This window comes from Ochlerotatus camptorhynchus, unplaced genomic scaffold, assembly GCF_037179485.1.
Source record: "Ochlerotatus camptorhynchus isolate MF236.1 unplaced genomic scaffold, CSIRO-AGI_Acam_v1.1 ptg000778l, whole genome shotgun sequence".
NCBI classification, from domain to species: domain Eukaryota; kingdom Metazoa; phylum Arthropoda; class Insecta; order Diptera; family Culicidae; genus Ochlerotatus; species Ochlerotatus camptorhynchus.
Window position 1 is genome coordinate 44,892 of NW_027041243.1, and position 27,779 is coordinate 72,670.

Consider the following 27,779-nt stretch of genomic DNA (forward strand, 5'->3'; position numbering starts at 1 on the left):
AACCGATTTCGAGAGAAAATCTTACAGTCAATGGACAAAAGACAGAAAACGCTCATGGACAACAACGCTTACAGGGCCGCTTTATATATGGATCCCCGCTTTATGTATAATGGATCCGAATTGTTTAAGCGCGAGGAAAAAGCGGAAATAGTGGTAAGTTACATATTAAAATTTTTACTCTTATTTTACTTCCCAAAGGAAAAACAACCCTACAACTCCCCACCCTTCATTGTATCTTAATTTTCTATGTATATCTAATACAAAACCAACTAGAGGAAAGTCAACAGTGCGACAGTTTTTGTTCAACAATTTTTCATATTTTTTTTTTTCTATGAAAGCCCTTCAAGCCATTCGAATCGTATACGATTTTAGATGACAAAAAACTTTCAGGTGGATTAGTAGTAATCTAATTTATTTACAACAAGTAATGTAAAGGTACATTTTTGTCTGATTGTTCCGCACTAGGCAGGGACAGTGATACAAAGAGTCTTGAACATTGAGACACATGTTTTAATATGTTTCAAATAATAAATTTATCTGGTTATAATCTCGAGGTATATCACATGTGATAATTTCTCATTTATACTAGTGCACGTAGAGAGAAGATTCTTACTTTCCCCTAGACAGTAACCTTCTATCTAGTCAGGATTTCGAGATATTTCATATTGTAACAAATTAAGTCAAATCCCACGTAGTATGGACACTAGACTGATGCAAATTTGAAATGTTCGCTCCACAATGCTCACACGGTTTCAAATTGGGTCCTGATTAGCCTCCCAAAAATTAAACTCATTTAGTAAAAAACTGACTTGGCACAAACCATTTGAAGTTTATATGGAAATTACTATGGAGAAACCATTTTTTTATTATATCTATATAAAAAAATCACCATATCCCTCTGTTATAATAGCTGTGCATTTGGGAAATTTTCTCAGCTTCAACTTTTTTGAAAACCACTTTCCGACAAAATGTACGGACAAAAATTATTAATGATTCAAGTCGCTGATGTCTTATAATTATGCTCAATCAACTGTGCAACAGCCAACATTGTTGTTACTGGCACGTATAATAAAGCACAAAAATCATGGCTACTATGCCACACTGCAGAATTAATTCAGTATTGCCCACAAATCAGCTGCTTGATCATGCCATAAGATTATCAATCTCTTGAACAATTAATAACTATTTAATTTGACGTTTGTAGATAAAAATAAAACGATCTTCTGCAAAGTTGTAGCTGAGACAATTTCCAGTAAGATCAGCTATATAACTTTTTAAAAGTTTAATATTGAAAAAATAATGCTAGACGGCAATGAACAGAAAGTTAGGTTATACTATAGTAAACAAAAGGTTTGTGCCAAGTCAGTTTCTTATCAAATTAGTTTAAATTTTGGGAGGCTAAGCAGGACCCAATTTGGAACCGTTTAAGCACTGCGGAGCAAAAATTTTAAATTTTCATCAATCTAATGGACACAGTTTACATGGTTTCTATTTACATTTTCCTTACTATTCACATTTTTTTGGGGTTTACTGCAATCAAAGTTTAGCATGTTTAGTTTAAAAAAAGTTTTTTGAGGAACATATTGGTTTCAGATCGATATGTAACTCGGCAGGAAAATGGCAATCGAAAACTCACACTGTTGTACATAGTGACAAGGGGGGAGAGGGGGTTGATTTTTTTTCAAATTAATCGTGACGTGCTAAATGGATCTCCCCTGTGGTGTGCTGTAAAATTCACTCAGATTTCAATTAAACTTAGTGAGTGTAAAAATGTTGTGTACTTAAGCTACTGTGCAATGTTTTCATAAAACAATAATCTAGAGTACCATTTGAAATAGGCAGCACATTTTGTATTATTCTTCTGCAAAAATATTACTCAATACATAAGTTAAGTTTAATCGATAGTGATAGTGCCAGCATTTTTATTTAAAAAAAATAACAAAACTAAGCTTCTTAACAGATGAATGAAGTGGAACTTTGTTGATACTAACATTTAATGTTATTTGTTTCAGAGTTACCTCCTCAGACTGTGGAAGAAAATCAATGTGCATGGCCTAGAAACGAACAATGTGGTTGATGACGATAGCACGACGGCACTGAACAACTCGTTTGATATCAACGATTATTTTACGCAGCTGTTTGGGGAAGGAACATCATCTCGCTCAACAAAGGCTACACCATTGGAAGAGAGGCTTCTACAAATTCAATGCCAGGACAGAATCAGTCCGGCTGAAAAATTTAACATAATCCATTACTGGTATACGCAGAAAGTACGTGATGCCAGGCTATGGAAAATCGCAAAAGTAGTTTTTGCCGCAGCGTCCACGCAAGCAGCCGTAGAACGCGATTTTTCAGCCTACAACCGTATTTTTACAAATGCAAGGAACAGACTAGCTGGCGAAACTATTGAAAGCGTATTAAAAATTAAGCTCAACAAAGATCTTGTTGAGCTCGCCATCCGTGATACAATTCACCCACCGATTTCTGCTTAATTTCATTGAACTTTTTGATTAATTTCACTTTGTTATGTTTCATTTTTAGTTTATATTTTAATAATTAAATGATGATTATTTTTAATTATTTTAACTGAATAAAATGATCTTACAGCTAAACAAAAATGATTGCCAAACATCATACACAGAAATTTTTTTTTTTACTATTATATAATATCTCCCACCGTTACTCACGAAGGTGCACCCTAATGGCAAAATAAATAAAAAATGCGGGTATAATATTTTTAATTAGGAACAAGCGCACAACGTTTGAATGAAATCTGAGTATTTTTTTCCCGATACGTCTTTTTAGAGGAATTACTGAATGCACATACATAAATGCCGTTTTCAAAAATTACTCTCATACTGGTCTTCTCTCGTGAGGAAAATACTGGGTCTATCATAATGAAAATTTATGCCAAGTTTTATCCAAATCGAAGATGGTCGAGGAAATGGGTTAGCCGTGCTTCTAAAACAGCAACAGCAACTTCGCAGGGCTTGCCGTGCTTCTAAAACAGCAACAGCAACTTCGCAGAACTACCATGATCACTGTTTGTCATTTTTTTTTATGTATCTGACAAAGCTTTGTTGCGCTCATTAGTGACTTGCAATAATGATAAAGCATTTTTTTGTTGCTGCTACATACTAACATGCGTGTTGCAACATGCATGTGTGTCATCGATATATTCTCACAACAATCTGCCTCTCTCATATTGCCGGCGCAACATTTATTTTTCTCCTCCGCTTCCTTGTTGTGTATTGGCGTCTTGCAGTGAAACTTTTTCAAGCTTTCGCCACCTACATTTCGAAGTGAGAACTTCTAGAAGGATGATAGTTTCCAAATTCTCCAAGTAAAACAGACGGTTTTTGGGGCAAATCGGTACATAAAGAAAAACTAATAATTTCCGGTGGAAACTTTTGCTTAAATCGTGTAAGAAAACGTGTTTGCAAACTAACTGTTATTATTTCGGTATAGATCGGAGATGTTTTCATGGTAAATTATGCATAACAAGTTTGCACCCACAGGTAGAGGTTACCTCCTGCGCAGCTGCATTTTTCGGAAAATGGTGAATATGTGCGATTTCCACTAGGATGAAAGTGGAAATTAAGCGAATTTACTTAGGAAAGATTGTATCATGCTGGTGATAATGGAGAAATGGTTGAAGAGGACGCCAATATTCAATAAATGTTTATTTTGGCCTTTTATAGGTAAACATTGATACTCACAATTTTCGACGGAAAACGCAACGGAACTTGATTTACTCAACACGCACCATACTGTAAAATGGTACTCGATGATAAATCATCTTTATTTTGAGTAATTGAGCAATTTACTTCTGTTTACATCATATGTACGATGCAGCATTGATGGAGCTGTGAAATTAAATGAATATATCTTATGAAAGTTCATCTGGAAAAGTCAAAGATGCACATCAGTCTGATCGTGAAAACGTTTTCTTCTTCAATTCGAATGTTATATTGGAAGGATTTTACGCAGGCTTGATAAAAATTATGATTTAATGCTAATTTTCACGAATTTTATATGCAGTCTGTTAACATTATCATCATTATGCAGTGGCGACATCTGCGTCGAGCTTTTACGGCAATCTTCCAATAATTCAAGCTAGCACATATCGTTGTTGTAGAGAGAGGGGACAACGGGTACATCACTCGTGTGGATTTTCGTTTGTTTTTGGGTAGAAGAAGTGAACATTTGACACCCTGACAAAAAGTTATTAATTAATGGGGAAAGGCCACAAGCGTGGAGTTTGTCTGAAAGGACTTCAACCGATACTGAATCAAAAGCCCCCTTAATATCCAAGAACACAGAAGCCATTTGCTCTTTTTTAGCAAAAGCCAACTGGATTTCTGTGGAAAGCAACGCGAGACAGTCGTTCGTTCCCTTACCCCTACGGAAACCAAATTGAGTATCTGAGAGTAGGTGGTTCGTCTCAACCCATTTGTCGAGGCGAAAAAGGATCATTTTCTCCAACAATTTTCGAATGCACGATAACATCGCGATGGGACGATACGAGTTATGATCTGACGCGGGTTTTCCAGGCTTTTTAATGGCTATAACTCTCACTCGCCTCCAATCATCCGGAACAATATTGAACTCCAGGAACTGACAAAACAATTTCAACATGCGCCGCTTAGCGACGTCTGGGAGGTTCTTCAACAAGTCGAACTTGATCCTATCAGCCCCCGGAGCCGAATTGCGACACGAAAGGAGCGCGAGTGAGAGCTCGAGCATTGAAAAAGGCTGGCTGATCTCGTCTACCGAATTCGTCGTTTCGCGAGGAATCCTCTGTGCCGGCACGGAATCAGGACATACTTTTCGCGCGAACTTGAGAATCCACCGATCCGAGTACTCCTCGCTTTCGTTGTTCGAAGACCGGTTACGCATCCTTCGCGCCGCGTTCCAAAGCGTATTCATCGACGTTTCGCGCTATAAACCGTCCACGAATTGCCGCCAGTATCCGCGTTTCTTGGCTTTGATGAGGCTCTTGAGTTCGTGTTCAAGAGTCGAGTATGCTTCGAAATACTCGGGTGTTTCGCGTTTCCGGAAAAGCTTAAACGCGTCGGACTTTTTACGATAAACCTCAGTGCATTGCTGGTTCCACTAAGGGTTTCCTACGGAAAGACGTTCCTAGAACCGGCCGAGTTTGAGCTCGAAGCGCGCTGTCCAAGATCAGATTGGAGAGAAAGTTATATTCCTCCAACGGTGGAAGCTCTTCTACCGACGACACGGCTTCATCTATCGCGGTCTTGAACGTTGTCCAATCGATATTACGGGTGAGGTCGTACGCGACGTTAACGGATTCCGACGAATTGAACCCACTGGCAATCGAAATTTTGATCGGCAAGTGATCACTACCGTGGGGATCCTGGATCACATTCCACGTGCAATCCAACGATAATGAGTTAGAGCAAAGTGTGAGGTCTAATCTACTTCCATTTGAGGATGGACCAGCCAGACGTGTTACTTCTCCATTGTTAAGAATTGTCATATTGAAGTTATCACAGAGGTCATATATCAAAGTAGAACGGTTGTCATCATACAGTTCCCCCCAGCCTGTACCGTGGGAATTAAAATCTCCCATAATCAACCGTGGAGTAGGAAGAACTGAACAGATATCTGAAAGTTGTTTTTGACTAATCGAAACTCGGGGAGGAATATACACAGAAGCAATACAAAGGCTCTTGCCTTTAACAAAAGCCTGACATGCGACAACTTCAATACCTGGAAATTGTGGAAGATTCACTCTATAGAAGGAATGGCACTTTTTGATCCCCAAAAGTACTCCTCGTCCACGCGAATCCTCACGATCCAGTCGAATAATGTTAAAATCATGAAAAGGAAGATCGATATCTGAAGAGAGCCAAGTTTCACACAGAGCAAATGCATCACAATCATTATTGTGAACCAAAAACTTAAACGATTCTATCTTAGGAATAAGACTTCGACAATTCCACTGTAGAACAGTGATCAAATCCCCGACCTCGTTTGGAAAATTATCCATCGAAGGAGATGATTGCTGCAAGGAGGGGCCACTTCAATGTCAACTGCTTCAAGAGGGTTTTCACAGTAGGAAGCATTGCCAGAACAATGCTTTTCAGAGGATCAGAAATATCGAGGTAATTGAGGATACTGTCCACAATGTTATCAAATGAGAACAACCCAGATGAAGAAGGGGCTTGTGTTCTGAAAATTGGGGCATCGGGGGTTTTGGATGTCCCCGGGAGAGGTGGAAAATCCTGGGTATAATCAGTTCTGCGGAATCCAGGAGGAGTAGAAGTCTCCTTTTTTCCACCACTCCTTGATTTGGGCAAGCTGATTTGGGGTTCTTGATCTGCAACTTTCCGCGAACGGATGCGTTTTCGTTTCCGGGCAGAACCTTCCGGAAAACTGAAAGAAACTCCCTCCTCAGCCAAGTCAGAGCCAGACTCGTCATCTGACAAAAGAGCGAAGGGATTTGTTTCGTTGGTCGATGGCTTGGCTGTCTTAAGCATTTCTGCAAAAGACCGCCTGGAACGTTCTTTAAGAGAGCGCTCTAGTTTTTCCCCGCGTTGTTTGTACACCGGACACGACGAGAGACCATGAGGAGGAGATCCTTTGCAGTACACGCATTTTGGTGCCGTGACTGTGCAGGCGCCATCCTCGTGCTTCTCCCCGCATTTGGAACAGCAGATCAAGCAGAGATGATGCAGCATAATCAAATCAATCAATTTAAGTGTCTCCGAGTTTCGCAGAGCTATTGAGTTCTGTAAACATGTTTTTTTTATTGTTGTTTTGATTGGCAGCAACTTTTCGGCTCCGCATGAAGGTGCGTCTTCATAGGTTGCTGTGAAGCGTGAGAAAGCAAATTACAGTGATCTTTCTCACTGAGCAATGTAAGTTACTCTAGGTGCATCAAAAGCAGCTCCGAAATTGCTCATGATTAGCAGCTGTCTTGTCCCGGGCCTTTGTCGAAATACTTCCTTCAACGAACACAAATTGTCTTGCATTGCCATGGTCATCTGGGAGGAGCTTCGGGTCTAGTGCTTTCCTCAGGAACGTTTCGTGGCCACCAGCTACCACCCAGCGAGGCATCTTTCATATTGCTTGCAATCTCCGACACCGGCGAGCGACCAGCAGCCGAGCACTTTTGCAAGCGGAAAACTTGCTGATTCACGGCAACGTCGGCCACCGCATCACCACCAAAACTCGTGACGGACACATTATTAGCACGTTCCCGGGCTAATTCACCAACCGGACCGGTTTCAAACTCGCCCACGGAGACGAACCTCTCAATAGAACTACACGTCGAAAGTCTGGCATCCAAACTCGGAGAACTGGGCTCCCGGGAGGCAATGAAAATCGACACCGAACAATGAAACTGAAGCTGCATCGTAGATTTTTAAGGTTAGATTCAAGATTAACCGAGTCACTCAAGGCAAAAAACGATAACTTTATGAACACTTAAAACTAAATTTCAGCACACAAATTAACAAATTTAAAGCAAAACATGTTTAATTCGCTGACGAAAAATACGTTGGTCAACGCAATGGGTGAGACAGAATTACTCTGAGTTGCTTTTTTGCAGCGAGTAACTCGCGAATAACTCAATGTACCTCAATATTTTCTCTGCCTACTCCGTTTACTCTTTTTAAGCATAGGGGAAATGTAGGTAATGTCGGCCTACATGTCCCTAATTTGGGCCCATACATAAATTAAGCAATCGACTAAATTTTCAATAGCGACCAAAAATATCCATTAGTACCGTCCTAATGACGCGTTCATCTAGATAAAATTGATAAATAGCAGACTTTTAGCGATGGGCCCAAATTAGGGACATGTAGGCCGGCATTACCTACATTTCCCCTATATGTACGTCTCAGATTAGACGTCTGTTTTGTTAGAAAATAAAGTAATCCCAAGTGTATTCTGAGCCTTTCGAAGAACCTGTGCCGGTGCCTGTTTACTACCAATAACAACCTACACTTCCAACCAGTTTCAAGGGTTGTTCTTCCTCCTCAGCAATTAGTCCCAGTCGTCACTGCGAAAGGATCATCTCTGATCAAAAAAGCTCTCCAATATTCTTCTAAACATCTGAAATTCCATCTATAATGCAGCGATCCCATCATCTTAGATTTCTCCAGTAGCAACAGCAGTCCTATTCGAACAGGCATCACCAGTCAATGTGGTACTAACGAACTCTGATCCTCTTTCGACTGAGCAATATTTCAACCATGGCCCCTCCAACGGCACCCGCCGCCACAGTTTCCGGTTTAGAAAATATCTTCCGGTGGGGCAACAACCGATTAACATCCAATTCCAGCTCCGAAGGCAACGCTGCAAACCATTAACCCGTGGAATGTTCAGCCAGAGCATCAGTGCTCCCGCTGCCACTGCCGAAGTCGAAGAAGAGGATGACGATGAAGTCGCTGCTGTTTCCGATGAGTGCGATCCTCGCTTGAACTTCAAACCCATCAACGATCTACCGGACGAAACCGAGGTGAAAATCCCTTAGGAAGACGAAGCACAAATCAAGCTGACAGATTCTCTTCGTCGACTTTCTCCTGGAGACTTCGGTCGACGGCCGCAGCAAAATCTTGGTGGTGTATAGCGAAAATTGGACCGAATCACGACCATCCGGAAGGCCCAACAAAAGCACCAAAAGCGAGGATGGATATCTCCCGTCAGCAGAACGGCGCCGTGGTAATTCAAAGCTCGGTTTGCAGTACCATTTAACGGCAGTTTGTCAAGCGATGGGACTGGATTGCTTCGACGAGTATCGATTTTGAGTATTTGGTCAGGCAGATCGGGATTTTTCTACCACATCCACCAGATAAGCATTCGACACTTAGTAAGGTTGCAACAGGTTCCTTTCACGTTCACGGTTGGTAAGGGTCGAACGAAGGTTATTAAACTGATATAATTTAAGTTTCTCCGAGTTCCACTTTTATTATTGTTTTATTTGACAGCAGTTTTTCGGTTTCGTATGAAGGTGCACCTTCAAATGTTGCTGTGATGCGAAAAGTGAGAAAGCAAATGACAGCGATCTTGCTCACTGAGCAATGTGAGTTACTCGAGGTGCCTCAAAAGCAACTCTGGAACTGCTCATGATTATAGGAGCTGTCTTGCCCCTTGGAAAGATATGGCTATCTAATTTTCTTTTGAATAGATAGAAACCCAATTGGACCTGTGGTTGGCCAGCCGGAATGGAAAAACCCGGAAAAGTCCCGAGCAAAATGCTCGTCGAATAATGTTGACATGACTGACTCTCGGCAATTTGCTTACCACATCTTAAGATTGAGCCACTACTTGAAAGATATGAGTATCCACTTTTAAACGGAACGAACAAGGAACCGATTGAAATTGTGGGTGGCCAATCGGAACGATAAAACCCGTGGAAATTCGGATTCATGAGGAAAATGGTCAATTCCTGACAGTAAACCTAGAAATCCGCAACTTTTTCTAAATTGCATACAATCATGAGCATAGAAGAAATATACCATCACGATATCGATATTGCAACCAAGTGGCCAGGAAACGGTCCTCGGGATATCCAGAATTACCGGGAAACGTCTTTCTTGCAGGCAATTTTTCAGGGCATTTTAGCATACTAAAAGATTTTCTCATTAATCCATTAGTAGTAATGAATGAAGTAATGGCTGACGCCGCTAGCACGCCTCTAGTGTTGGGAATCAAAACCTTTGACAGTGGTTTGTTTACACTTCTATAGAAAACAACTGGCACAGGTTTGATCAAAGTAGTCGATCGCGTTCAGAAATAACGTCAAATGTAACTCTCGAAAGAAGAAAAATATTGTTCACAAACACCTGGAAAATCCGGAGTAGTCCGGTTCCACGCTGGCTAAAGTGCTGAAGATGCCGAAAACAACAGTTTGTCGAGTGCTCAAAACCTACAAGGAAACCCTGAGTGTGAAAAGGAATCAGCAGAGCTACGAAAAAACTGGAACCAGGGATTGTCAGCTGCGCAGCAAGGTGTTGAGGTGCGTTAAAGCCAACCCCGGTCTTTCGATCCAAGATGTGGCCAGAAGGTACAACGTCAACTTTCAAACGGTGTGGAACATCCTTGCCAGCCAAAAACATCCGAACCGGCACATGAAGCAGAATTCCGTGTCAATTCAAAAGGGCTTAACCTCCTGAACATCAATGCAGAAATCTCCTATCGTAATTTCTATATAATCTTCAAATGGTTTGTGCCAAGTCAGTTTCTTAGCAAATAAGTTCAAAGTTCCAGATCAAGATTCGATTTGAAACCGTTTGAGCACTGTAGAACGAATTTTTTTCATCACTTATCATTTCCGAAAAATATGAATGATTGTAAGAACAATTAATTTCTTGGGGCTCTTCGTCGCATGAAGTCTAATCATGTTTTGAAGCAGCAGCGCTGTTGGTGTTTCTTGGATGTGTTTTTTTGCAGCTTCAAGAACTTTATCTCATTGCAGGGGGTCTTCGCCAGTTGGAATGTGTTTGGATATTTTATTTCCTTGAAAGCACTGCGTAAACTTTGGGATATTCATGACATGAGTGTGATGCAAAGCTGTTCTCAAACCCATAAATCGTCACGATGAGCACTTTCAGCTGAATCCAACGTTGGTTTCGTTATCAACTACAAATCCAAGATAATCTCGGGGCTACCGCTACTAAACCAAACAGTTACACATTTCGCAAACAAATATGTAGCTACCACCTTTCCCTTAAAAAAAAACTCACCCATGTACGCAGCATACAGCCCATATTGCGACGGCAATCCGGCAAGGGCCGCATACGCAATACTCTGCGGGATGATGGTCAATCCAAGGGTAACACCCGCGATAACATCTGATATCCCATCTTCTCGGTCGTAGGTCCCAATCCAGTTCAGAATATTGATCCGTTGCCGAAGGTGCCGTCCAATGCAATCGATCCCGCAAGACGCTGCAGATTTCCGATTGTCATATTTGGTTGAATTCCGCTTCTCGTCCCGGAGTTCCTTCAATTCTTCCTCCTGTATGGTACTCATCTTTCACACGCTTTCCCGAGAAGACGACCAGCGTCGAAAATTCATGTGCAGTTATCACAACCTTGCTGCCGGTACTAATCTTCTGCTAGGGAACGCAGCACTCACTTCTAACTACGGTGTTGTTAAACCTAGGAAGGTTTGTCTATCTTCGTAAAAAACAGGCCACGGAGAGTGTTGTAAAACAATTATCCCAATCGTCTCAGTGGACACACGAGATAAAGCCAGTTTAGGGTGGAGAATCCATCTCCTCACTGTGTCTAATCTAATTGTGAATTGATAGTAGCCGACCTAACCGGCTCCACTACCAACGGCGAATTGTGTATCAAACTCTACAGGTCTTCATCGCAACCACTCGGTATCAACGAGATAAAATCCCAAACTAAACCTACCAAGTCCCTTGTGCTGCTCATCGCTCGTTACCGGACTGCGACAGCACGGTGGAGACGTTTATTTGCATTAAGGGTAATACTACACTAATTAAATAATACTCGAGATGTCATTGAATGCGAGCAAAAGAACAAGACCTATTACAAGTTCAGTTGATAACGCATTAGCGGATGTGAGAGACAAACACACATGTCTTCTCTAAAGTGTATTAGTTCAATTTAGGGAATTGAATTGGCCTCCACCGTTCTCTTACCTGTGCCATTTACTTATCTTTTCGATTGATGACCCTTATCTGCCTCTTTAATTTTGGCGTATCAACTTAAGTTGCAGATGTCCCTTGAGCTCCACTTTTTTTTTTGCTTTGTCATTCTGGGAAAATGTTAAACATTCTTCTCATAATTTCAGTAATGAACTACACCTTGGTGGGCAGTTTTATATTTACCTAGAAAAATCGATTCCCGTTATGCTAATGGTAGGCATTAATTACAGATGCATACAGATCTCGATACAGATAACCGATTGGAACATTTTGCGGATTTCGTACCCGATTGGACTCTTGCGCTAAAAATAAGTACCCAGTAATGTTTTCGCGTCTGGTCATAAAATTTAAATATTGAGCTTCTTAATGTTTTCTAGAGCTCGAATTCAATAGTAAAGCTTATCACCCAAGTAACAATTCAACAGCTGACAACTTTGATTTATCGTGGTTTTATAACGGCGATAATCAACCTTTTCTGGTTCAACGGCCCAACGAACTGACGACGGAAGGGAAAAGGAATCCAATTCCAGAACTTCATGGGAGCTTCGACTGAACCGATAAACAACAAGAGAACAGCCAACTGAGAAGAATGAAGATAATGCGGTCCATGAAGCAAGCCGTCAAATTAGACTCTTAAAATATTGCGTCATGTTTTGAATAAAAACAGACCAGCCTTCTCCAGAAATTGCGTTTTCGTGATGATCTGAATAACATGTATCGGTGCCAATCTGGGACTGCGGAAATCTGCCGACAGGAAACTACAGAAGCTGTCAGTCAACTGGAAATTGGCTTTCAAATCGTAGGAGCGATTTCATTAGGTGAAAGGGTTAACTCTTCCAAAAATTCAAGCAAGCGCACATAAACTTCATTGCATCGTCCGGGAGAAGGGAAACCTTTCCGGAACGATTCAGCCCCTACCTGTTCCAATTTACACTTTCCAGACACTTTCTTGAGTAGCTTCCATTGGGAGAAAATCGTCCTTATTGAGGATGTCACGCAACTCGTTGGCCCAACGCTGTGGTAGAACCTCGTTGCAACTCTTGGGTTGCAACTATCACACAACAAACCTAAGAACAAAACTATCGAAAGATAAACAAGTTTTGACGTTTAACTTTTTCCAGGCAACTTTGCCACCATTAGGTATCGTTGATCATTCTCTGATTGACCATCAAGCAGTACAGTTCGGTTTTTTACTCGCTATCTCGAGTGTTGACGCGACTGCTATTCGGGGTAACGATTGGACAGAGCCAGTGCACAATTGGCATCGAAGAAGCTGTTGACGAATAATCGTTACGCCATGCTGGAAAACGGCGATGAGCCGAAGATGGAAAAGAAAGATAAAGTTCCACCGTTCTTTGCAAAACGATTCCCGGAAGGCTTTCGGTAGAAAATCGATTTTTACATCGGCAAAGGTCTCAAGTGCACTGAAGGCATCAAGCTGATGGCTCCAGCGATGAACCACTGCAAGGGCGTCGAAGCGTTGCTGCAGCAAAAAAAAAAAGTGGAGTATTTGTGGACGTGGAGTATGGTCTTGCGTGGCCTTATAAACATGGAAACAGTCACACTATCGGATGAATTGAAGCAACATGAACTCAAGCCGTTCCAAGTCTTCAAGATGAATCGTCATGATGCTTCACGTAAGTATCGCGGCCGGCTGTATCTGGTTCACCTGGAAAGGAATTCAACATGCTTGAAGGACCTACAGAAGATTCTGGCCCCTTTTCCACATCGTGGAGGTTTGGGAACGATACAAGCTAGTCCACCGTGATGTTACCCCATCATCAGTTCGCGCTGAATGATGTTCGGGCCTGGAACGATAAACTGCCACATGACTTACCGCTGCAACAACTGTGGCAAGCAGCACGCAACTATGCTTGCGAATTAAAGGAGGATCCAGACCCCAAATGTGCCATTTGTGCTGAACATCGTGCATTCAACTAGACATGCCCGAAGCGAGCGGAATTTATTGCTATCCGCAATAAAGCCTCAACGCAGAACCCAGAAAATAACAGGCAGAACTTTCCTCAACGGTGCTAAATTTCTATGCTTCCACCCCTTCCACTCAACAACAGACACTCTGCGTTACAACGGCGGAGCTTGTTACACTCGTGACAGAAGCCATCATGATCCAGCGCACCTGCAGTACCCGGACAGAACAGCTTTATGATGCCGTATACCTCATAAATAAGTATGGACCGTGAAGTCATCAAGATTTCCAATTGGAACGCTTGCTCGCACAAGAACAAGAGCATCAAGTTCGTTGAATTCCTCAACGAACGAAACATCAATATCGGCATAATCACTGAAACACACCTGAAGCCCGAGATTAACGTCTTCCTTCCCGATTTCCGACTTGTGAAGCTGGATCGATCTAGCTCCGGGGGAGGAGGAGTGGCTATCGCTCTAAAGAGAAGCACCTACTGTTGGCTGCTGCCGAGTTTCCAGCTGAAGATGATCGAAGCCATAGTGGTGGAAGTTTCTACTCCTGACGGCCCCATCACCATCGATGCGGCTAACTGCCCCAAACAGATCAACATCGGGATCTGAACGCCAAACATCAAGCTTGGGGAAACAGTCGGCGCAACCAAAATGGCACCATTATGTACAATGACCTGCAGGAAGCATAGTACAACATCTTGAGTCCGGACACACGCCACCATCGTCATCTACATCAGCAACTTGGACCACTATCCAATGGTGGCCGAAGTGGGTTCCTCCATGAATCAATTCGAAGCTTTCTGACGCAACTATCACCGCGCTGACTGGGCGCAGTTCCAACGCTACGTTGACGCCAGTATTGACTATGACGTCCAGCCGGAAACGACCGACGACATCGACCGGTGTCAGCGCTCAATTGATGAAGCGATTTCCCAGGAAAGGGAGCAACATGTGCCAGTATCCCGATAGGTGAGTAATACTCTGAACCTTGACAGGCCCAGCGTACTCGGCTGCCTAATCTGAAGACCAATTGCAACCGTTTAAACCAAATCATGATGGATCTCAGAAATAACGATTTTGCAAACAAGCCGTTCTGGAAAATGGCATCCTTATCAGTGTTCTTGGTCAACACTTTGTGAATTCACATAACCTTGGCCATGGTGAATCCCCACGAGCCTGCAGTATCGGATGCAATATCTAGAGTTGCTGCCACCCCCGAAGTTAACCCTGACGAAAGTAGAATATCGGCTGATGCGGTGATGGCAGCCATTAAGTCAACGAAGAACATGATGGCCTCTGGTGTCCATGGAGTGGTCAACCTCGAGTTGAAAAACTTGAGTGTTGACTTCTTCGAGCACCTTGCAGCGGCCCTCAATGAGTGTTTGGTGCTTGGCTACTTCCCTGCATTCTGGAAATTAGCCAAGGTCATTCAAATCCAGAAGCCTGGCAAAGAGCCTATCAGTTCCTGCACTTTTGGCGATTATGAGTGAACTAAACTCAAATTTGGGTCGTTCTCATTCGCCGTGAGCCTTTTGTCCTCCATTTCGAAGCTATTCGAAAAGCTGATACTCAGTCGTTTGCTGGTGTTTTCAAATGATAATAACACTCTCCTCAACGAGCAATTCGAGTTTAGAATGACCACTCTTCCATCCACCAACACTCACGGGTTACTAACATCATCAAGCGGAACAAGTCCGTTTCAAAGACATCTGCTATGGCATTGTTGGACGTTGAGAAGGCGTTCGACAATGTCTGGCATGATGACCTGTGTACAAGAGTTGCATCGATACAACTTCCCGATCTTCCTTGTTAAGATCATCAAAAACTACTCTTCAAAGGTCTTCTTGAACAATTCACCTTCTGATACGTTCAACGTTGATGCTGGGGTTCCCCAGGGTAGCCTACTTGGTCCTATCCTCTTCAGCATCTTCACGTCAGATGTTTCTCCACTTCCGGGTGGTGATATTTGTCAATGTTTGCGGATGACACTGTCATCATCTATAAGGGTCGAGTGATCCGTGTTCTGACGAGAAAACTTCAATCAGGCCTGGATGTTCGGTCCGACTATTTCAAAAGCTGGAAAATTTGTATCAATGCAGCTAAAACACAGATCATACTATTTCCGGACTCCAATTCACCTCGGCTTGTCCTGCCTGGTAACAACTTGAAAGTCCACCTTGATAATACTCCCATTGAATGGTCGAGTGAAGTGGTATTCCCCCTCCGTTCCCTTGTGGACAAAACAACCACCAAGTGCAATATCTTGATTACGTCGCTCTACCCTCTTATCAACAGAAAGTCCACCCTTTCCCTCAAAAACACAAGCAAATCATCCTCCCAGCCATTGAATACGGAACGCCAATCTGGGAGACCTGTGCTAGGTGCCATCGCCTCAAACTCCAAAGGACCACCTGGCTGGTCTTCAGACACTGAAAGAGCGGAGTACGCTCATCATCGAAAACTTCAGAGACGCCTCGATCTTCCGAAGCACATTTCACATTAGATTTAATCTGGCTCCTAAAACTTGGCTACAATGTGATCATTTTCAACAGTTTTGATCATTTTGGTAACTACTTCACTTTTAGGAGGATTTGTAGAGTTTCAGTTTAGATCAGTTTTGTTTTGTTTCAATTCAATTAAGATCGGATGATATTTAGGAATTCCTTTTCATCTTGATTGATGCTTGTTTTTAGTGAACTTAGCAAGCGGCTAAGGTAAATGGCACAATATTGGTTTTTATTTATGCCAAATTGCTTTTTTTGCAGTTTAAATATGGGTTTCAAATGGTTATCAAGGCTTTAATCATATCACCATTTCGAAACAGGTTAATCTTAAAGTGCCTCAAAAATATTCTCTTCAAAACCTTCTCCAAGATGGGTCAAATGAAAAGACTGATTCTAGGCTTAAGGTGGCTTTGGTGGATATAATTAAGGCAAAACTGTCTTCATCAGGGTTCTATGAATGTCGTTTTACAGTAGTCTTGTAGTACTTCATAAAAGGTAAAACGTTACTTGGACAGTACTGTTCTAAAGCTGCTACTGCTTTCAAATAAGTCGATTTTTTAATGTTTTGGCCTGTGCGAAAATATTACTGCGCAATTATTTTTTTCACAACAGTCTAAAGTGGTGCAAAATGCGCAATATGTCTGGTGCAAGTTACATGTATCGCCGATATTTAATTGCTACAATTCATCGTCGTGTTGTCGCACATCATCTATGTACACCTTCTTGACGTGCTATTTACCCGGGTAATATTCCGCCAGACAAGCGTATGTCGACCAATAGATAAGCTTAAGCTATACATCCATAAATGTTGAATGAAATAGATCACAAATTACAACGTATACCCAAACTTCGTGATGTGCTTTTTTGGAAAATTTCGGTTCATTCTATCGAGGAAAAGTGGATCGAACTAAAAAATAAAATACCCATCAATATAGCTATTTTAGGAGTCGGAATGCCGTCTACAGAATGAAAATCGATATCCTACGACATTTTAAATCCAAGATTGTGGCTTCTGATTTGTGAAAAATACCCTATAAATGGCGTCTGATGCGAGGGGGGCGATACATCTAAATCTCAATATTCTCAATACTAGATGCTCAAAAAAAAAATTCACACTAGCGAATTAATCTTCGAAAACTCTTCTTTCAGTTCTCGCATCTACTTGCATCTACTTGCATCTTTTTGCAGGAAATCTTCGGAATCGTTATTAATCTTCTTTCTATCTATTCAGCGTGCACGCAGCAAAACACAATCTTTCATGCAACGTAGATAGAGTCGTCCCCCTCGGTCTGATGTCGATTTTTGGCATCTAAGCGTCGTTCCCGTTCGGAAAGTATCACTTTTTCTGAAACTCTATGTCCTCTATCTTGGATTACAAAATGGCGTCGTATATCGAATTTCGGAATTACGTGTCGTTCCAAAATACCCATATTGAAAGGTATTTGACACTTTTTATGAACCCCGATGGCAGCCATCTTGGATTCCAAAATGGCGTCGCATATTGATTTTCAGCATCTACCTGTCGTCCCCGTTCCAAAAGTTACCCATATGTAGGGTACTACACTGAACGAAAACATCCGCAATACTTCAACTGATTATTGTATTGCTGGAGCCCTTTAACAATATGCTGTTGATTTCCTTATGGTTGAATTCGTCATTAACTGATGAGCATCCATATGACTGTCCTCCAAATAAAGGATGATATTTTTTTGAAAATTGGCTGTAAAACATACAGGGCTTAGAGGACAACAATTTAAGGATAGGATGACTTGCAAATGCTTTAGATTAAATTATTAATTCGATTTTTTCCAATTCCATATTGAATAGCCATGAACAGCCATTCAGCATGTATGCAAAAATCCCTTATTGGTTGGTAGAGGAAATTTCCTCCACCACGAAATAGACAATTTCCGGTTTCCACACTTTACCAATGCTCGTACCACCTCTGATAGCGATGGCTATGCTTCCACCTCGTTTGTCTGCTCAGAGCAACAATCTTGCAAACAAACTATATCAAATGATAGAGGAACTATTCCTCTACCTGTTTGTGTTATTAGTTTTTTAGATTGAGCTTTAATTCGCGAGAAATCGGCAAATGATTTGTTTGTTTACAAAAACAATTAAGCCCTAAATCTCGAAGTTATCCGGAAATAACGTTCGATAGAATTACTTACATCATCGTTTTGAATGATTTGTGTTAAGGGGCTGAGCCAATATCAAATTAATTTCAATTTAAGATGACTACCATTCTGCAGAGAGCATTACGCATTCCAACTGAAGGCCCTGTTCCTTTTCATAACAATGTTCATCCTGTATAGGATGCTGCACACTGACGGCACGAATGAACGCGATGAACCCGCATTCATCAGTTTGACATCCAGTGGTGGCTTGTTTACCTTTACTTGTTAGTCGATGCAAGTGGATTAGAGGTTTGAAATAAAAATAATTAAAATATATGATATCCGACTGTGTGTTCGTTTGAAAAATATTCCTCTCCAAAAAAATCTAAAAAAAAACATTTAATAAATTTTTTATTTATTTTTTCTAAGTCCATGTAAAAAAACCACTGCCAGATGTAAAAAAAAGTGAGGTTAACCCGACGGTGCAGCTCCCTATTCGAGAGGAAAATCATCTGATTTCAAAACAACCGTCATCAGGCTTCAGCTATCATTCGAAAAGGCGATTTCGATGTGTCGATTTGAATGGTCTGAGGTTTCATTCGAACAGAGGACTGTGGTTTGGTACAGTGTAGGTGAAAAGTAACCTCCTTGACCGCCAGAATGCGCTGCTACTGCAAAAAAGGTTATGGTGCCTTAGTGGCTCAGTGCGATACTGTCTTTAGTTTTGTTTTGGCAGCTGATTGTTGTTGACGTGTTTGGCATCATGTTGAGTATGGATAAAAACGATTTTTGTTCTCTCATAAAACATTATTTTTGGAGAGGCAAACAGCGAAGGAAACAAAAGAAAAATGGATAAATATTATGGAGCTAATGCTCCGTTCAGATTACACCGTCAAATATTGGTTTCGAGAGTTTCGTGGTGGCCGCAACTCCACTACCGATCAAATCCGCAGCGGCAGGCCCTCCGATGCGATTACAAAGGACAATGTCAAAAAAATACATGAAATGGTGTTGGCTGACCGGAAAGTGAAGGTACGCGAGCTAGCAGATACCACAAAGATTAGTACTGAGCGCACACGCCATATTTTGGACGAGATTCTGCATATGAAAAAGTTATCCTGCCGCTGGGTGCCGCGCAAGCTCACTCCTGACCAAAAACACGAACGCTAGAGCACTTCGAAAGAGTGTTTGGACTTGCTGATGCGGAATCGGTAACTGTTGATGAAACCTGGATCCACTATTACACCCTAGAGAACAGAATGAGTGCCCGGCAATGGACTGAAGTCGGCACAAGTGCTCCGAAGAAGCCGAGGGAGGCTCGATGGGTCGGAAAGGTTATGGCGTCGGTTTTCTGGGATTGTCATGGCATACTCTTCGTGGACTACATCGAAAAAGGAAAAACCATCAAAAGCGAGTATTACTGTGCACAGTGTGCATTATTGGAGCGATTGAAGGCCGAAATCGCTGCAAAACGGCCTCACATGAAGCGAAAAAAAATTGTTTTTGCAAGACAATGCGCCGGCGCACAAGAGCATCGCAACCATGGCTAAAATCAATGACTTACGGCTTCAATTGCTTCCGCATCCATCGGATACGCCCGATTTGGCTCCCTCAGACTATAATCTCTTCCCAAACCGCAAAAGATGGCTCATCAAAAAAATCAGCTCACGTGAGGAAATCATCGACGCCGGGGAGGAGTATTTTGCAGACCTTCCGGGAAATTACTTTTCGGACGGGATCATGAAGTTGGAAAATCGCTGGAATAAGTGTATCGAGCTAAAAGGGGACTGTATTGAATAAAATAAAATAAAAACATAAAAAACCATTCCCAAGGAGGTTACTTTTCACCTCACCTAGTATTTGACATATTTTTTGAAACCCGATGGCCGCCAAATGTTTGGATTCCAAAATGGCGTGGGATATCAATTTTCAGCATCTACGCGTTTTCCTTGTTCCGAAAATATCCAAATTGATACGTATTTGACACTTTTTTTTTTTAAATCGGAAGCCGTTGTTTTGTCATTTCACTTTCTTGTCATTTCCCAATGATCAACCACTCATACCCCGTTCACATTACAGCCTATATCACGTAATATAGGCTGTCTTGCAATGAGCACTCATACACAGGATTTCCAGTAAAAACTAGATGTATGAGTGCTCATTGCAAGACAGCGTATATCATGTGATATACGCTGTAATGTGAACGGGGTATCATGAGAATAATTCTCATATGATTTCGACATCATAATTTCAAACTGATTTAGATGAGTTTAGGCAAACAACTGTATGTAATCGGTAAAGTGAATATATTTTTAAGATTTCCGCGGTACAATCAACAATCAATACGAAACTAACGATTTTAAATTGGCTCACTACTTGACTAGCCTATTGGTCCCAAGCAAACGATTAACGTTCCCCATTCTAGTCGAAATTCTAGTACTACGCAATGTTTGTTTTGATTCGCCATGAAAGTTTGACAGATAAAATGAGGGGTTCGTGGATTTTCCTATGTTTCCAGGGGTGCATCGATTAGCTTGGGACCGAAGAGAGTACCAGAGCTGAGCCAAAAAGTTGAGCACGTTTCTTCGGGACCTTCTTGTCTTAGAGTTACCTCTATGGTATCACTCGCGTCAACTTTCGAGGGCCCATCACTGCAAGAGTTCGAAGCAGGTATCCGAAGTATGAAATCCAACAAGGCTCCCGGGGTCAATCGCATATCAGCAGAGATGCTCAATGCTGACCCAATGCTATCCGCACAAATGTTGCATCTATTATTCTGGGACACCGTGACTTTTCCACCCGACTGGATGCAGGACGTCTTAGTGAAGGTTCCTAAGAAGGGGGGTCTTACCATAGGGGTCTTACTGTGTGTTGTTCTCAAAGTTCTGCGCGAAGTTATCCTGAATCGGATACAGGAGAAGATTGATGCGATTCTCCGGCGGCAGCAGGCAAAATTCCGTGCCGGAAGATCTTGTGTGGAACATATTGTAACGCTCCGCATCACACTGGATCTGCTCAACGAATGTAAAGAGTTCCTCTATTTGGTATTTATTTACTACGAAAAAGCTTTCGATCGACTCAATCACGAAAATCTGTTGGACATCCTGAGACGCAATCATCGAATCTCATTGAAGCGCAGTACGAGGCTTTCACATGTAGAGTCCTACATAACGGAGCCTTGTCCGATCCTACCCGGGTAGTCGCAGATGTGAGACAAGGATGTATACTATCACCGCTACTGTTCCTCATCGTAATCGACGAGATCATGGTAGGTGCAATTGACCGTGTGTGCTTTGGCAGCCTTTACTAGGGAGCACCTCAACGACTTCGATTTGGCTTATGATATAACGCTATTAGCAGTTTAGCACATCGGTGCTCTGATATGCAGAATAAGCTCAACGACCTAGCCGAACGCTCCTTGCGGCGGGTCTCACCATCAACGTCAACAAGACCAAATCGTTGGATTTCAACACGGACAACCCTTCCAACTTTATGGTACCAGCACAGACAAACAGACATAACACATTGAATATTTCTCACTGTAAAACATCGTCGCTAAAACATTACCGCCATCTGTTGAGTACACTGTGGTGGGTAGTACGCTGAACAGATGGCGGTAGTGTGTAAACGTCAAACGCAAGGGAATTGACTATGCGCGCCACAGGTTGTGGTACTACCAACTACGATACTTTTAAATTGACCGTTAAATGCTTGTTCGATGAACAACTTGCTAGTGTTATGTCTGTTTGTCTGTGGTACCAGAGCAAGCAGTGGAGAAAGTCGAAAGTTTCCAATATCTTGGCAGCCAGATAGCGTCAGACGGCGGGACCAAAAGCGACATAGGTGCACGAATCAAGAATGCTTGGGCTACTTTTGCGAGTTTACGAAATGTATGGAGATCTATCTAGATAAGTTAACGTCGAAATTCGTCATTCAAAGTCAAAATTCGAATTTTCAATTCAAACGTAAAAACTGTGTTGACTAAAAGTAAATTGGTACGCTCCTCGCACGCCGCTAGCACGCCTTTAGTGTGGAGAATCGAAAATCTTTGACAGTGGTTTGTTTACACTTCTATAGAGAACAACTGGTGCAAATTTGATCAAAGTAGTCGATCGCGTTCAGAAATAACGTCAAATGGAATTCGAAAAAAAAAATATTGTGCACAAACACCTGGAAAATCCGGAGTGGTACGGTTCTAAGCTGGCTAAAGTGCTGAAGATGCCGAAAACAACAGTTTTTTGAGTGCTCAAAACCTACAAGGAAACCCTGAGTGTGGAAAGGAATCAGCGGAGCTACGGAAAAATTGGAACCAGGGATCGTCAGTCAGCAAGGTGTTGAGGTGCGTTAAAGCCATCCCCGGTCTTTCGATCCGAGATGTGGCCAGAAGGTACAACGCCAACTTTCAAACGGTGCGGAACATCCTTGCCAGGGAAGGACACAAGTCGTACAAAGCGGGTAATCATCCGAACCGGCACATGAAGCAGAATTCCTTGGCCAAAAAGCGTGCAAGGCTCTTGAACGACCGTGTTTTGACGAAACACAAGGGCTGCACTTTGATCGATGACGAAACATTGACAAGTTCGTGAAGAAGGCCATGGTTTGGCAAGCGATTTGCAATTGTGGCCTGAAAACGGAACCATTCGTCACATCCTCGACGATGACATCCCAAATTTACATCGAAGAATGCCTGAAAAAGCGTGTATTGCCGTTCATCCGCAAGCATAGGGGCAAAGTCATCTCCAATCTCCTTCTGGAGTGGTATGCTGCCAGCAAGATCGATTTTGTCCCAAATGGATGTTCACCACGTGTGAGGTTATTGTTATATTGCTTGTTAAATAAATGTCATCATGACATAAGCCCAAATTTTTACATTTTTCCTTTTACAATCTTGTTTTGAGTGTAAATAAAAGTTAGAAACTGAAATTGCGATCGGGGGATAATCACACTACGGACAGTTCGAAAACAAAAAACCACACCCCGATTCGATTCACTTTCATAAAAATATAATTTATTGTAATGTTGTATTATGCGTATTAGTACGAGTTTCAACCAAAAACATCCACTTGTCGCATAGAAAACAACACTGCTTTCCTACAATATTCGTAACTTTCTTAAAAGAGAAATAGAAATGGTTATAGTTATTGCACTAGGTGATAACGGAAAGGCTGTGTGTGTGTGTTTTCCGACTTGATTTAGAAGGTTTTGGTTCGTATGCTATATTCTAGCAAATGGCGAAAATGCAATAATGCTCCACAGTTCCTTAGGAAGATGGACGAAACGATAGGGTAATAGTTCTTGTCTCAAATTTCCGTACTATGTCTATATTTAGGTGTGTATGTTTGTGTGTGTTTTGTATGTGACTCTACAATTAAATTTTCAACTAACTACATAACGAAACGTGACGGGAGTTAACGGACTTTTTTGGAAATTTGATCAATCAGTTCGTTGATTCGATCGCTTTTGCCCCGCAGGGTCTTCGGGTGTGGTCCAATCATCTGGATAAACTGCGGGACATCTGGTGAGACCTGTTCGGGAGAAAAGGGGATAATTGATTGTCGGACAGAGATGGCTTGCGATCGAGTGACTTACATTGACAAACTTGGCCAGGGCTTTCATCGTCCGGAAGAGGTGCTCCTCCGATGGTTCCGAGTTGAAGAACTGCAACAGTGCCATCGAGATCTCCACCGCCACGTCGTCGAAGACCACAGTTTTGACTTCCTTACATGCTAGATTGTGGACCAGCGCGGTGCCGATGTCCTTCAGTCGGGGACAGGCCGACAGCAGACAGTGTACGGCGACCTTGGTAGTGGCGCGGATGTTCGATATCGATTGGTTATTGTACTGCCACTCGGAGATGTACAGCAGCCATTCGGAAGCGTTGTCGTTTTCAAAAAGATTGCACATCTGGAATTTGTTAAGAGGAGGGGTGTTAGGAAAAGAGTGCCGTGATCTGTTTCGAGAACCAATCAAAACTTACAAAAAGAGCCATCGCCTGTTGCTCCTCTGGAGTGTGTTTGTCAATGTCCTGGGCAAAGTTCATCAGCACGTGTTCCCGTCTGTCCTGGTGCAGCAGTAGAATGATGTCGTCCTTCAGGGCAGCGTTGGCCATGGCACGAAGCAAGTGGACTCGAACTTCGGTCGACAGCGAACTATCACGGAACATGCGTCCGACGAATACCAGGAAGCCATCACCCAACGCCCACGCGCCTTCTCCCAGCAGGAGATACTGATGAAGCTCGTCTACTGCCACTTGCTCCTCTTCAGAGAGCTTTCCATCGACCAGATTGACCAAACATTCCAATTCAACTTTTGGCTGAAAGAACAAGGAAATTATTATGACTCCGGATAGTCAGTGGCGAACTGCCAAGCCCTTACATCTACTTCTTTGAAGATAATTGGTGGCTCACGGTTCTTCTTCCGCTCCTCCTCCGCCAACCGTTCGGCTTCCTCTTCCTTCAGGACCTTCTCCGAAGGCAGCATCTCCGGTGGAATGGATCCATTGACACCGTTGACGCCGTTCATCGATTCCGCTTCACCCTCAGACATCCCGGTAGAGTTCTGATCACTGTCACCCGAGCTGCGATCCTTTTTGGACTTCTTCTCCTTCTTTTTGCTCTTCTTGTCGATCTTGTCACGGATCTTGTTCCGCCGTTCGTTCAACTCCAGCGACTGCTGCCGGGCCTGTTCGATTTGGTTGTTCAGCTGATCGAATCCTGGACTGCTTTCGCGCCCCGACCTAAGGAAATCCGACTCGTGTTGGAAGTTGGCCGTCGGATCACCACCCGAATCGAGACTGGCAATCAACGGGGCTAGAGTTTGACCCAACGGAGTGGATAGAAATTCCGTCGGTAGGTCTAGGATGTACTTTGGTATGCCGATGCCGCACAGAAACTGGCACAGGTCTTCACTGAAGGTGTTGCAGTTGTGACTCAGAAGGCTGTAATTGCTGCCCCTGTGGATGATAGCGAGAATGGAAAGAAATGGTCAGTTTGAGCTGTAACTTTAAATTGCCACGTAAATATAAACACGTCCACAAAATGTCTGCACAAACATATGCGATCCCATCCGTGTCCAACTGCCATCAACAATTGCATCCGCTCGAAACTGAATTGCAATCTAGCGTAGAGAAAATGCATCCCATCCCGATGATGACGATGGTATTAACGCCTTCGCACAATCACACAATCGCAGTACCAGCTTGCAGCTACGTTAGGCCTAAAACCTCTTCGATTTTATTTTTAGTGCTGCTTCAGGCCAAAAAACCTTGCCTAATTTTGTGAAAAACAACCGTCGAAGACGGTGGAAAAGAATCGCACAAAACCACAAGTTTTCCTCGCTTGTGCTGCGCCACTCACTCACCAATACACGGAGTGGTGAACTCACCCGACGCACCACTGATTCGAATACCAACACGACACAATGTATGACGGGACTCCTCCATTTTCCGCCACTCGATGGGTTATTTTTAAACACCCGGCAGATTTTCCTCGACACCCTCACACATTCACACTTTAAGTACACACACACACACGCACATTCACGTAGGTAACGTCTTGTGTTGAGTAGGTGGGACCCAAATTAGGTTAAATGGTCATCAATCAACTGCGAGGACCAAAATGGGAAGAAAATGTATCGAACTAGGTCGTCGCACCTACGCACTTACCTGAAGGTACTTTCCGCCAAGTCACGAAGGTAATCCGTGAGCAAGGTTTGCGGGATAAACGTCTGACCGATCACTTCCTTTCGGAACGGTTCATGGAGCACTGTAGTACCCTGAAATGAGAACAAAAAGGGGAAATTTTTCGTTAGTATCATTCCGGACAAAACTACGGTCTGAGAGAGGTAAGATCATTTCTTTGCAAAAACATCCAATCAAATTGGAGAATTACTAGTGAACGCACAACGCACCGGTCCGGAGAAGGAAGAAAATCCTTTTGCACCGAAAGACACACACACGTTTTCCTTTTTTCCTGAATGGTTAGAATCCTCCTATGGTGAGCACCGCCGCAAGCGAGTAGAACTAACTAAGTAGCACTGCGAGAGAATGCGATCCAACTGCCCCGACTGCGATCGTTTGTGATCATATATTTGCAGTCGCATATGGTAGGCATGGGACGGTGCTCTCTTCTTTTTCTCGGCACGATCTCATTTTCATTCGCTTGCTCTCTCTTTTTCTCTTTCTCGTTCTCTCTCTCGCTCCCTCTCCGACCGTTGACGGCAACGACGACGGTCATCATGTGAACATTTTCACACGCCAGACATTGTGACCCAACAGGAGGCAGCAAAGGAGGCGGAAAACACACGGGAAAAACTCGCAGGAACGTTGGATCATAATACAGGGAGTGGTAAAAGAATGGGAACGGTTTTGTTGGCAAAGTTAAGGACAGTTCCACTAGTGTTAGGAAAACAATGGAAACATTCAGAAAGTTTCCTAAATTTCAGTGATTAGGCTTCCAGGGAATTTTAAAGAACTTAGAAATTTTGACGTAGGACTACGTCTGTGATTTCTATATGGGGGTACATGTTAGCGTGAGGTCCAAAAAACAGCGCGTAAAATCACACGGCGAGGCGGACAAACTATCGGCAAACTTTCGGGATACGGGATAAATTAAAACAACGTAGGCTACTTCTAACAATTCAATACTTGATATTTATTTTCTAATCAGTGTGGGGTTTATATACCCATTCGAATAAAACGTAGAAGGCCCATAACATTCCCTTTAGAATACAGTAAAGGAGAGATACACAAATATTACTGTAGTGCCAATTAGGTGTTATTTGGTTGATGCCGTCCGTGTGCGCCCTCGGTTGCAACGAGTAGGGTAGCGCTTCTTATTCTCGCCCCAGCATAATCCGCCCACCAAATTACGAGTAGGAATTTCCGACCCATGTCTTCCTGGAACGTACTCGTCGCTGTCGATTGGGAATCGTCGAAGCTTCCTGACGTCTCTCCGAAAAACACCCTTGGCTGTCTTGACCGAGACAACCCTGACGAGTCCATCGTTCCCCGGGAAAAGGGGCCACTGCTGCGATTTTTCGTTGTCATCGACAAGGAGTACAAAATCACCTTCTGCGACATTAGGGGATGATGCTTGCCATTTTGCTAGCCGTTGAAGCGATAGCACGTACTTGGGCTTCAACCGAGCTCGGTCCACATTGACAGTGATCCTATCTGTTGTTCCAAATGGTTGACCTCCGGGAGAGCGTCAAGAGATCGCCCGATTAAGAAGTGTGCGGGCGTAAGGGGTTGTAGATCGGTAGAGAACCGCGAGTTCATACAAGCAGCTACCCGAGCGAGAAGAGTGCTTAATTCTTCAAAAGTGTAGTTATAATTACCTCCAATTTTACTAAGAAATCTCTTCGCAACTTTGATACCAGCCTCCCACAACCCACCATGGTGTGGAGAGCGAGCGGGTATGAAGAGCTATTGCACCCGTCTGTTGGTCAGGAAGTCGTTGACCTCGTCGCTGTGTTCGGTGGCATGTATCTGCTGGTAGAGTTCCCGTAGTGTTCTCGCTGCTCTTCGTAGATTCGTAGCGTTGTCGGAGTACATCATGTAGGGTA

General features: G+C 42.8%; 2 protein-coding genes across 2 annotated transcripts in view; both read right to left on the bottom strand.

Moving 5' to 3' along the window:
* LOC135715010 (sodium-independent sulfate anion transporter-like) overlaps positions 1-27,779 on the bottom strand; it is a 140,629-nt gene that overhangs the window by 34,042 nt on the left and 78,808 nt on the right. The window contains exon 2 of the mRNA XM_065238418.1: positions 10,719-11,017. Coding sequence (XP_065094490.1) covers positions 10,719-11,007 — 289 coding nt within the window. The 5' untranslated portion in view covers positions 11,008-11,017. The remainder of the gene's footprint in view (positions 1-10,718; positions 11,018-27,779) is intronic.
* LOC135715011 (uncharacterized) overlaps positions 23,258-27,779 on the bottom strand; it is a 42,580-nt gene continuing 38,058 nt past the window's right edge. Inside the window, exons 3-7 of the mRNA XM_065238420.1 lie at positions 25,879-25,988; positions 24,591-25,167; positions 24,193-24,528; positions 23,805-24,119; positions 23,258-23,740 (exon numbers count right to left, since the gene is read on the bottom strand). Coding sequence (XP_065094492.1) covers positions 23,624-23,740; positions 23,805-24,119; positions 24,193-24,528; positions 24,591-25,167; positions 25,879-25,988 — 1,455 coding nt within the window. The 3' untranslated portion in view covers positions 23,258-23,623. The remainder of the gene's footprint in view (positions 23,741-23,804; positions 24,120-24,192; positions 24,529-24,590; positions 25,168-25,878; positions 25,989-27,779) is intronic.